This window comes from Lutzomyia longipalpis, chromosome 1 (assembly GCF_024334085.1).
Source record: "Lutzomyia longipalpis isolate SR_M1_2022 chromosome 1, ASM2433408v1".
NCBI classification, from domain to species: domain Eukaryota; kingdom Metazoa; phylum Arthropoda; class Insecta; order Diptera; family Psychodidae; genus Lutzomyia; species Lutzomyia longipalpis.
Genome location: NC_074707.1, coordinates 20,627,160 through 20,639,859, shown reverse-complemented (window position 1 = coordinate 20,639,859; position 12,700 = coordinate 20,627,160). Strand labels below are relative to the sequence as shown.

Below are 12,700 nucleotides of genomic sequence, written 5' to 3'. Positions count from 1 at the left end.
AAGTTTCAACATCCCCCACAATTCGATGGGAATGTACTTTACCCACCTGAGACCATCCCCTTGTGATGTTTTCATCATTTTCTCTCTCTTTCCCTCCTTCAAAAATACACAGGTGTGGGAAAATTTTGTGAATGCTTTTTTACCCTCCAAAATATCATCCCTCCTAGCCCAGTCCCCCTCATCAACTATGTCTTCTTCGTTATGCCTCAACATACGAGTGAGTGCACCATTTGTTTGGTGAGCATACATATTTAGTTTATAAGTTCAACAAATACCCCCACATTTGGTTCGTTTATAAAATGAGGATGAATTTGCGAGACGCTTCTCATGCTTCCATACACATCGCATACACAGGCCTTGCCCCCTCGCAGGTCGTATAAGCAAGCAAGGGTGTGTTTTTCATTCGAAGTGCGGGAGTGGAAAATTGCGTATTGATGAGGGGTGGCGACTACCGAAAAAAAAGACTCACATCGAGCCCCCAAATGAACTTCACGCGCGCCAAAAAAAAAAGAGCCAAACTCAACTCGTCGCTGGTGTGGAAATAGAAAAGCGACTGGGGGACAACCCTTTCATACCCATTCTCTTCGTTGTATAAAGCTTTATATAGGAAAATTCACGAAATTGCAATTGATTGCTTCTTGTGGTGGAAACATTAAATATTCATTGAAGCGATTGAGATATTCTTCAACTCCACATAATCGAGAACAACTTGTGACCACAATTATTAAGATTCAAATTACCAGAAGCGAACGAGATATCACCTTTAAAGCCACACACACACACATTAGTCGATAAAGCTTCATTTAGTTGCTCATGTTATTTTGAAGACATTCACTGCAAATAGCAGATAAACATTTCATTCCACGTTAACAGAGAACAATTTAGATTATTCGAGGGAATATACTGTCACAGTGTGTTGCATTCATAACGCATCATTCGTGGAATATAAAATAAATACAAATTATTCGGGATATTATTGGGAATTAAAAATCTCTAGGTATAAATCTCTGAATTTTAATTGAAGCTGTGTTCAAAGAAAAGCTCTCTAACTGGCTTAATGAGAGAGTTTAATTCGAGGTTAACGTTTTGATTCATCCCTCTTCCTCGCCATTTCTAGGAAGAACTTCAGTTTACTGTTAATATGAACAGATTCCAACATTTTTTTCATTCCGAAAGCTCTCCCAAATCAATTGATATTAAACACTTTTTTTTACAAGTTGTGTAATATTTTAATTAAATTTATTTAAATCACAAAAAAATAATCTTTTTAATAAACTTTACCAACATCCTTAATACAGTACCTTTAAACATACCTAAGTATGTATGTACGCATATAAATAAAGGGAAGCATATTTTTTGTGAAACGAAGCCTAATAATTATTTCTCGTGTAAATTAATTTAAATCCAGCGCTCTTTGATGTATTTTAATATTGAGGGGCAATCCTTTTGCTGTTGCTATTTACCTTTCATATTTCCCGAACATTTTCACATTAATTCATATACCGTATTAAGCTTCTCATACCCTCTTTCCCTTTTCTCTCACATTTCCACTCATTTTTCCACCAATAAAGCGGCATATATGTATAGGAGCATTAAAGGTGAACGTGAACTGGTACAGATTGGTGTAGTTAATCACTGTAAAACTGCATCGGTATATGGCGGCATTCAATGTGTAGCTCCTGCCATATGGACAGATTCTGGACCGCACGGTGAGACCTACAATGGTGTCGCGCCTCTAATTACGTACAAGCTGGCAATTGAAGTTAGTAGCTGAATGTTGCTTATACCAAGGACAATTGATGGATTTATTTCCATGTCAGTGAGGCTGGGGTTCAATTAATTTTGTTGGCACACCTGTGTGATCGTGGTCACAGTGATGTGGGCGCGGGAGGGATGTGTATGCATATAATGTAGGGATAATACGCCGTGTACACAGTTAAGGGGTGTTATATCGACTGTTGCATGGCCGTGAAAACTATTTATAAAATTATAAAATCAAGAGCAACTCTGCATGTCCATCCTTTTATACTAAACCCACCCACAGAAACCCAATGAGTGTGAAATGCCACAGAGAGATAGTTTATTAAAGCACACGATTTGTGCCAAGAGATGAATATCAAAGGAAATGCTCTCGCAAAAAATGTTCTTCCTAAAGCTTCTCTACACAATTCTATTCTGTTTTGTACATGATTATATATAAACACATCGATTAAATAGATCGAAATGAGAAGAAGAAAAATGGTGGAAACTGGTGAGGAAATGTAATGAAAAACTATTAAAATCCAATGCATATAAATTATCTAATTTTCCTCCGAGATAAACACTCACACACGGCTCAAAAATGGAGTGTGTAATGTGTTACAAAATCATGTGAAAACGCAAACAATTTTCGTAAGAAAAGACGCTCCATGCTAAGGAAAATCATTCATCCTTCGCAACCTCCTCCTTATCTTGTTTATTTGGTGCTTTAATGAATTTACTTTTGAAATCAAAACAGAACCAACTCAATTCAGAGAGCGATGAGATCTTTACAAGCTCCACCACGCAGTGATTTTCCTCATTTTTCGTTCGGAATAAAATGAGAAATTCCACACTGTGTGAGAAGATTGTTGATCAATTGTGTGATTAAGAATCCCTCCTACCATTCATTCCCGATTTACCGCGAATTTAATAGCAAAGGGAAAGTCAATCATAACGCGTCCAGTTATAAGAGTTGGTATACCACAACGCGGATGGGTCAGTCTATGCGTTGTAATTTAATTTTTAAGTAGTATTAGTAGGCAAAGGTGATTTTTTATATGAAATTCATCAATTCGAAAGACAAAAATGGTTATATCTCAAGTTCTATTGCACATACAGAAATTTCTTGACTAGTTTTGGAAAGGTATTCAAATAAGCTATAATCTGACATATATTTCAATACATTTCAAGGTCACCTCCAGAACACAAAATGGCGGTTTTTTGTTCTACCAAAACAGTTTTTTTGCACTTTTCGTCCTAAAGGAATGGTTCTAGAGGTTTCTGATGTTCTAGATAGTTGTAGAGAATTGCAAAACCTTTAATTTGATACTAAATTGAGCAAAATCGGACAATCCGTTCAAGAGATATGGCTCTTAGAACTTTTCAAATTCAAGAATTTTTCAAATGGCCATATCTTCTAAACGGCGACATAGATTTTCTTCATTTTCGGACTGATGAAAGATATTGAGTCAGGCTACAACATATCATAATTTAAAAGATTTGCCTAATGGGGATTCTGAGATATTGCCCCTTAAAGTTAGGCAATTTTTGTTTTTGTTTTTAGCGCCTCTTGCGGATGTTTTTGGAACTTGGAATGTTCTAGACAGTTGTAGGGCTTATCGAAACCTTTCATTTGATACCAAGATGGTCAAAATCGGTCAAGCCGTTCTCGAGTTATATCGAAAAAACACTTTTTGCTTTAGGCCGCCATATTTGCTAAACCGCTTGACCGATTTTCAAGTATGAATTGTTGATGAAAACGTCTCACTGAGCTCTACAACATACTAAGATTTCAGACCTCTAGCTGTAAGGGAAGTGGTTGATGGTAGTTCAAAATGGCGGACGGCGGCCATCTTGGATTTTGAAAATGCGAAAAAATGAAATTTTACACCCACATTTCTATAGAAAACTTCAAACCGGAAGTCTCTATCTCTTGCCGTTCTCGAGCTATAAGACAAAGTTTAGCGCACCGGCCGGCCGGCAGGCCGGCCGGATCAAAAAATTTCCACCACCATTTTCGTAATGTGGGAAGTCTAAAACGTGCTCATACCAAGTTTGAGCCCGATCTGAGGTGGTCGGTTTTTCTGATGATTACAATACTTGGTATGCCACGATTGTGGTATACCAACTAATAATGGGAGGGAGTATTACTAAATGCGCAATTAGGTCATTGATTTACCATCAAAATTGCTGTATAAATAAAATTCCCTCACTAATGTGGCCCCCACTAAAAGCCAAATAATTGCCACTTAAATTGAACATTAATTGAAAATTTTGCACAATACTCTCTACTATGTAATCGTACTAATACATTTTATTTATTTTGCAAAAAGCATTTTTAAAAGGATTATAAGAAAAACTTGACAAAATAATTTAAATATTGTTGACACATTTGTGGGAGAAGTTTTTAAAATGCAATTCAGCAATGCTTTTTCCGTTTTCCATACATAACTTTTCGACGTATATACATTAAGTGGGTTCAGTGTTTACATTGGCGGAAGTGGCGAAGAAAGGAATGTTGGAAAAAAGTCAATTTTCATTCTGTCAGTTATGTTAATGGTCATACTTAACTTATGTTTTATGTACGTGGAGTTACTCTCAATTGGAAAAAAGATAGGTAATGCTGACAACATTTTTTAATAAATTTATTTCAACAACATAATACACGAAAAGAAAATATTTGACGATTTTCTGAAATTCATTCTTCTTTATTTAAAATTATGCATTTACAAAAATATTCGTAAGGAAACTCTTGGTTCTATTTTTTACAGCTTTTTTGTGAAAATAAATCATCTTAAAAACTCACAAAAAATTGAAATTAAATTTAAATTAATTAACAATTTAAGTACCTACCTGTTCTTGTGAACTCTTTTGAGCTTTTGAGAAAGATCTACTACATAGAATAAATTAATTTATTCTTTACATAATGCTAAAGTCTCTAAAATTTGTTGGTACCTGCGTAAAGGGCAATTATTCAAACAACCTCTTTCTATCCCCGAATTTCATTATACTTTTGGAATAGAATAAATATATAGATAATGTATGTTTGCTAAAGCTCCATTAAAAAATACACTTTTTTGAGAAATATTTGGATCACTTTCTCATGATTAAAAGACATTTTGTCACGAAGTTTATCACCTCACAATGTCCCAAATCAGCTTTTCGCGCGAGATATATATTTTCTCATTGGGATAATTGAGGGGGGGGGAGGAGGTGGATGACGGTGAAGCCAAAATTATATACAAAAATACTCCACAAGAGATTCTCGCACATTTTCCCGGTACTTTTTCCACACACCTCCCCCTGTTTTTTTGTCTCTCTCTCGTTCTCTCTCTCAGCTCACAATTTTGGGGAGACATGAATATTATTTAAAGTATAAAACAAGCAAAAAAAAAGTCATGGGGATGCCTTTTTTGTCTCCAAAAAGTTCCAATGGGTAGAACAAGCGCGCGTATTTGTGAGCAGAAAGTCATCTATATGGGGGAGGGAAGCATGATGGTGCTTTTGGGGGACTGAGAAGGGGTATTATATGTAAAGCTCGATATGCGAGAGATTTTCTCACACAACTTTTGCATCTTACTCACACATGGGGGGCGACAATTGTGGGAACTTTTGGGGATCTCTCTCGTGCACACGGGGCTCTTCAACTGGTGTCTGTAGCTCCGGGTGACGTCATTGGGAAGAGGGGGTTACTCCGTGACGCCAAGAGAGCCAAAGAGAGAGAGAAGAACACGCGAGAGCTTTTGGAGTGGCCGCCCGAACTTTTCCAGCAAAGCAGTCAAAACCCAAACGGTATGCTGTGAAGGCGCTCCCGCGAATCAGTCTCTACTGGTACGTCGTGCGGAAAACATGCTGAAGAAGCATAACTAGAGAAAGATTTCCGCGGGCGAAAAACCATCTCTTTGTATATTTGAAAAGCCAAGAAAGAAAAAAAATTGTGAGGAGCAGCCAAAACACTCAAAAGATTTGTTTAATCTCCCACGAGGTGTATGTGGTTGTGAAAGAAAACGAGCACAAGAAACATAAACTCATCTCTTCTCATAAATTAAATAAATATCACATAAATTTCTCATGGTGCTTCGGGATTCCTTTAGCCGGTGATTGAGACACATGAGAGTATGTTTATTGGCAGGAGAAGAATTTTTTCTTCTTGTTGTTCTCTTTGCTTCTTCACATCATTTATTTGAAATCAATCAGCAATTTTTTGGCAGAGAGATATCTTTGCTTTTCTTTTTGGGAGGACGAGGAAAAATGCAAAGAACTTTTCCCGCCAACACTCTTCCTCACACACGTGCGTGTTTTGGGTGGAAAAAAAAAGAATTCGCAGAATTGTGTAAAATTGCCATCATTTTGTGCGAAATTTGAAAAACAGCAGAAAAAAATTGTACCTCCCAAATACTCTTTTAGGCAATTTAAGTATTCGCAATGGGAGTTTTCCTCGTAATTTTCACACCGAAAAAAAGGGGTGACAAAATTACATACCGAAATTCCCTGAATTCCCCTGGGGTGGGTTAAAAAAAAACACCAACCACGAAAATAAAAAGAAAATGAAGAATAAATTATGTGTGACTGCATTGTGGTTGCGGTGGGAGAGTTATTAATTTTTCTTTGAAAACCTAAGTGAACAAAAAATGCTGATAAAGTGTATCACTTATTGACCACTGACCTGGCTTTTGTGAAAGATTTGCAGATGACCACAAATCGATATCTGTAACCATTTGCCATTTAAGGAAGTACCTATTCTGTAATGGACGTAACAGACAAAGATGTTTAGATGAGATTTCTGCATGATTAAGAAAAACATTTTAAATGATTTATGAATAAGAAATGATTTATTTCTTGGTAGTTCACTAGACGTTGCCTATAAATTTTCCAAAATTATCAGTCATAATAAATTATTAAAATTTGAAAAATAATCATTAATTAGCAGAAGTATTATTTATTTTAATTTTACACGCTAATTTGAATACGTTTCGTACATTTCTGAGTGAACGAAAATTCTAGCTCATTTCATGAATGCAAAATAAATCTGTATCACCAAGAAACAATTTACCATCAGTCTTCATCACAGAATTTAACTTTTATTTACAAACATTCAATCCTAGACTATTGTAATCACAAATAACTCATTGAATTTCACATCACAAAACTCAAATTCTTTACTACGTGCTTAAAGACTGGCATTTTGTTCATTTTAACATAAACTCCCCCATTTCACATTGAAACATTTTATAACTTCCATTTTGGGAGAACCCTCAAGAGGTCGACCTGATAAATAAATTAGCAGGGATTTGGTGAGCAACTGCTGTGCATATTTATTAAATTTAACTGACTCCCGGGGTGGATAAACTTCATGTCCTGAACAAAGGATTCGGAGGAGGTACGCGCTTGAATTACCCATGATTGTCTTGGAATGAGTGATAAGAATTATTCCTATATGATAGGTCATATATAGAATAACTTTGAAATTTTATGAGGTCATAACCAATCATTGTTATCCAATTCGCATGCCATAAACGTGCTTGAAATTCACACAAAAGCCCAACATTTATGTGAGCTTTTTGGAGTTACCCCCTCAAGTTATTAATTTACTTTATTGGAACCATTTACATTGAAATTTTAGTGGCACCTCCAAACTTTATATTTAATGAGATATTTCTTCCACCCCTTCCAATCTCGGTGTAATCATTCTCTGTAAGGGGGTGAGATTTGTGTCGGTATTGGAGTTTGCAAAATATCGCTCATTTAACAAGGTAACGCCTCCGAGAATGCGTATGAGGAGAATTCTTTGCGAGTTTTCGGAGTTTTCTTGTCTCATCCCCAAAATGTATATATATGCACATATTTCGGGGGAGATCCACCCGATGTCTCACAAACAATTCCACCCCCTTCGTTGTATTTGGAGTAAATCTGAAGAAAAAGACTTTTCCATATATAGGAAAGTTTCGTCGCGCGAAGCAACAGAGAATGGCACAAAACACAAGAGGAGATGCAAGAAATGATAACAAATGGTTACATTTTCTCCCATAATCTCTAACACATTCACACACCCATTCCCCCACAAATCTGAAATCATTCCTCTCAATTCTCGTTGGGTTTTTCGGGGTGGTATTTTATTCATCTAAACACCCAGCATCGCTATGCTCCCTCATATCGTCCCTTTTAATGGTATAACTTCCATATAATATGCCTTTGAATTATTGTTGCTTCTCCGAGTGGTGCACAAAAAAAATCACACTCTTGGCAAATTTACAATCCATGCGCCTCTCTTGCCCACACTCTCCCATGTATGTAGAAAGCTTTCACACTGTCGCCTGTTTTTCCTCATATGAGGAACTTTTACTCTTTTTTATTGTATTATACGGCGCTTTATTTCTTTTTCCACTTTTTTATGGTACTTCACCCCCCTTTTTGCGAAACAACATTTCCCAATCCGTGGAGTGGTCGCCCCCAGAGAATGCGGCGAAACATCCCATGCTAAAAGCCACAAGATACTCTCGCCGGCATTGACCCAAAAGGCCAGGGGTAAGGTTGCTGCGGCCACGCACGGAATTGCCCTGCGAGTTGATGCGACAAAAACTTACAATAAAAATAATAAAACAAATCTGTACATAGTGTGTGATAAACTCCACACTCGATGGCACTCTTTTTCCTTGGGGGCCTTTATTTCGGGCCCCACACACATGTGCCACCTCGAGTATATCACGACGACAAATTTAATCTTTTTTATCATACGCAACCCAGGAAAAAAAAGAGGAGCAATTTAATCATAAATGAAATAACCTTTCCCCTCCTACAATGAGCTTTTTTCGCTTTTTTCTCCGCCATTTGGCATATCTCGTCTCGCTTTTTTTTGTGTCTGGTACTTGCTGTGTATTATTATTTTCTGTCGAAAATTATTAACTCAATTTTGTCACCCAAAATTCACATAGGACGTGATCTCACACAGGGCACAGATCATCGCAGTTTATCAAGTTGTTTCTGTTGTGTAAATTGTAATCAACTCTGTAAAGCTATTTTGACTAAATGAACTATGCATATTTTTTTATTACTACGGGTTCCACTATGCTTATTGTACAAAATCTTTATTAGATTTAAAAGGAGTTTGTTCGTTCGCATTTGGAAAAATCCGTCATTCAAGAAATCAATCGGGATATAATAATGTTGTTAAACAGAAAAAAAAAGAAAAATTGCAAAAAACTTCCCATTTTCAATTGGAATCTATTGAGAAAATTTAGCAAAGATTTGTCTAACATTGCAATAAATGACGTCACTATTGCTTCGTCGATTTGACAAACTATTTTTTTATCATTCATTGAAAAAGACAATAATGACGTCATTGACTCCATTTTTTGATAAATATTTGTCATGTTATCTCAGAAGATCCCAGCAGAAAAATATGAAGTTTCCTTGGCTATTTCATGTCCTTTAAACCATCTATACAAGATGATTCGTATTTCGATTATTTCCTCAAATGAGAACTTTTTTCCCATATAAAACGAATAAACTTCTTTATAAAATCATTCTCTTCCCCAAGAGTAGAGGCAAATCTTTTTTTGAGCAGAGAGAAATTATTATTGAATTTTTCTCGTTGAAAGCACAAAATTCTCTAGAACTATAAATTGATTTGTAGTTAGATTTATACGTTCCCCATACTTTTTGTTGCAGACTATGCGGGTGGGATTTACAACAACCCTTTAACCTTTCAAGACAATTTCCATCATCAAGGAGAAGTTAAATAACAAAAACAATCAATATGTTTGCACGTGATCTTTGCCACACCGAATAAAATCTAAATGGCTCCTTGTTTTCTTCTTATACCGCATAGTCTTGTGTGTACACAATATAAGATTCCACGTAATTGTTTAGAAGTTGCACACTGTGTAAGAATGTGATTTTGTATATAAAGAAGCAAGAAGAGAAATACAATATCATATACAGAAAAATATTTGCGATTGAAGGTAGACGTATTGATTTTCAAAATCTCCTCAATACGCCATAAGAAAAAAAAAAACATAATGCTTATGTAAAGACAATGCAAGATGCTGGGGAGATGTAATGTTTGATACGATATAAGATGTGTGTGAACTCGTTTAAAAAAATAAGAAAAAGTTTTTAGAGGATTCTCATGTTGAAAATATGGTGAGGAAAAAAACAAAAAAACGGGAATAAAAAATCGGGGTATCAACAAGATACTATACTCCATTTGGAACCAATCTTCGGGCATTAGCGAAGTGAAAAAGTTGAGATTTCTTTGGAAATATTGCATGTTGGTTGGTTTTTTCTTTTTCTTCCACGAAAAGCACGTGATGTGAGGAAAATGTTGGAGGTGGGAGATCTTCATTAGTAATTGAAGATTGCAATACCATAAATTAAATCTCATTCCCCTTTTGGCAGGATAGCAACGGTGATGGTGCTGGTGTCTTTTGGGTGTTGAGAAATGAAAAGTGGCGTCAGCACGGTGTGGGTGCTTTCGAAGAAATGATATTGGGTGTAATTTAAAACGCTATATATTTATGCATATATACATCACATATATATGCCATACATTTGCGCTGAAGTGTAAAGACTAATTGGACGGAGAATGTAATACGATAATCCATATCATTAATTAACTAACATATGTGTCTCTCACTCGTTTCCTCCCATGCCAATTTCAAACATTGTTTAACTCAGCAGTGTTTATGGATTTGTGAGGTGTGAGCGAGAATTTACTTCATCAAGAAACATCATCATCATCATTGTTAGGTGCTGCACACAAACCCCTTGACAGTGCGGGGAAACTGCGGGAATTACATACCTACATAATATAAAGTTTGTGGGGGAGAGGCCCCCAAGACTGTAGTATAACTGCTGCTGGGTCTCTGTGGAGATTTTGTGTGATGAAGAAGTGTGTGACGATGGAGGAATTATTGAGTAGATTGAATGAGTTTCACCTGATCCTGGGAATCAATTAAATTTCTCCACATCGCACATCTCTTTCAAAATCACCCAAAAAGGGGAGAGAAGCCCACACAGTGTTTGTGTGTGTTGTGTGGAGAGGATCTCACATGGCAAAATGGGATTGATTGCGGTGTAAGTGTGAGGACCCAAAAGTAAAAAAAAAAGTTACGTTGGTACTGTGAAAGGTACGGAAGAAGATGAATGAGCTTTTCTCATCATGGTGGCCATGGTCTCGTCCAGATGATAGTCCGAAGCATCAGAATGAAAGTCCACCGTCATCAAATGATGACACGGATCACGCGCCAATCTGGCGTCTTGGACTCTACAATGGGCTCACAGGATTCCTAAGTAATATCACCACTTCCATTAGTGGCGTTGCTGAGCACAGTCCTGCCACAAAAGCTCCCACATTATATCTCACATCGCAACACGCTACCAGAGGCTCCACTGCCGCACTTGACGCACCAACACCTGATCCGCTCACATCGAACCTCACCGTCCAAACAATTGAATGGACATACGTGAATTGTACGCGCTACCTGCACTGTGACACCGTGAGTGGGGTCGTGAATGGGAGTATTGAAGTGAATACTGTGAGTGGTACAAGTGGTGTAAGTTGGTACAATAGGACAGATTTCTTTGCATCAAACTTCAGCAGTGAGGCCTTGATCACCATGATTGTGACAGCAATAATACTCGGGATCGTCATCCTAGCCACTGTGATCGGTGAGTTAATCCAGATACACCACAAAATTTTCTCTCTCTAAAGTATATTATTTCCAAAAAAAAGCCACTCGAAAGATATATCGCTCCCTCTCAATTGCCCTGCCATATCAGTTGCGGGTTGCCAACCATTTATATGTGTAGTTAGGGGAGTGGGAGTTACAGCAGGAGGCGAGTAATTGCTATTTGAGAAAGACATTCATTCAATGTGACAATTTTACTGTTTATTTGCTTCACCTCATATTATGGTGCTTTCTTGGCGCCAGCAATATTTGGTGCTTTTGCTTTATTGAGATGAGATTCTCATAAGATGGAATGGGAAGAAGTTAAAAGCGAGATTTAGGTAGTGTGGAGCGAAAATAGAATCAGTTTTGGGTCACATTTTAAACACGACAGAGCACACTAAATGATTCTGTCGCTAGAGGGCTAAATTTAACCAAGCGACACTTAGTGTGTAAATTAATATTCTAAAAATTTCATTTTTCTTTGTAATATTTTTCAACAGTTTCACAAAACTGTTACAAAATAATTCATTTAAAAAGAAATAAAGTGAATTATAAAAGTCTGTTTTAAAGTTTTAAAATAAAAAAATCTTTTGCTTTCCATAAAATAAAGATTTTTTGCCTACTGCAAAATAGATTATATAAAACTAAAAAGCTTTATTTTTTTCACAAAAAAAAACGTTATTTTCCGTTGAGAGTTTTCTTGCACTCAATGTGCGGAATAATGCAAAAGTTTATGATGTGGAAAGTCCATGGAAAATGGAAGGAATGCTATTTAGTTATTAAAACCACTTCACAGCAGTACTTCTTGTCTTTTCCACAAAATGAAACAATATCACCGCCTGATAGTTGTTGTATTTTGTTAGTTTTTCTTCTCATTACTTTTGCCATTTTCGCATGAAGAAAGTGTTAATAAATTGGCCACTTGAGAGCCTCTTGTGTTGTTCCGCCAACATTATATACATACATATGTATGTGTATCATGTTGCTCAGAGAAGGAGAAAAAAAATGTTGATCTCAATTGGGTACAAAAATGTTGAATGAAGTGGAAGACATTTCCATGAATACTGTAAGATTGGTCTCTTAGGTACTTCTCATTTCTTTTTTTTTTGCCTTTCTCTGTATGTTCAAAAATCCGTCTTACTAATCTCCAAATCTATCTCCTTTAGGAATCCCCAAGTGAGGGGTATGTTGTGAATAAGGGATGAGATTCCCTCAATATATGAGTTAAATGGCAAGAATATTGAGAAGCTTTTTCTTTTTTTTTCTTTTATCAAATGAAACTTTTTGAA

At 36.4% G+C, this 12,700-nt stretch overlaps 1 protein-coding gene across 3 annotated transcripts in view; it reads left to right on the top strand.

Moving 5' to 3' along the window:
* The window catches only part of LOC129796792 (5-hydroxytryptamine receptor-like), a 63,056-nt gene that overhangs the window by 4,578 nt on the left and 45,778 nt on the right, over positions 1-12,700 (top strand). The window contains exons 1-2 of one of the 3 annotated variants that reach the window (XM_055838875.1): positions 5,517-5,856; positions 10,138-11,409. The exons of 1 other annotated variant lie outside the window; for it this stretch is intronic. In XM_055838875.1, coding sequence (XP_055694850.1) covers positions 10,881-11,409 — 529 coding nt within the window. In that variant the 5' untranslated portion in view covers positions 5,517-5,856; positions 10,138-10,880. Of the gene's footprint in view, positions 1-5,516; positions 5,857-10,137; positions 11,410-12,700 lie in introns of those variants that run through there. One more of the 3 variants, XM_055838876.1, reaches the window with a different exon arrangement.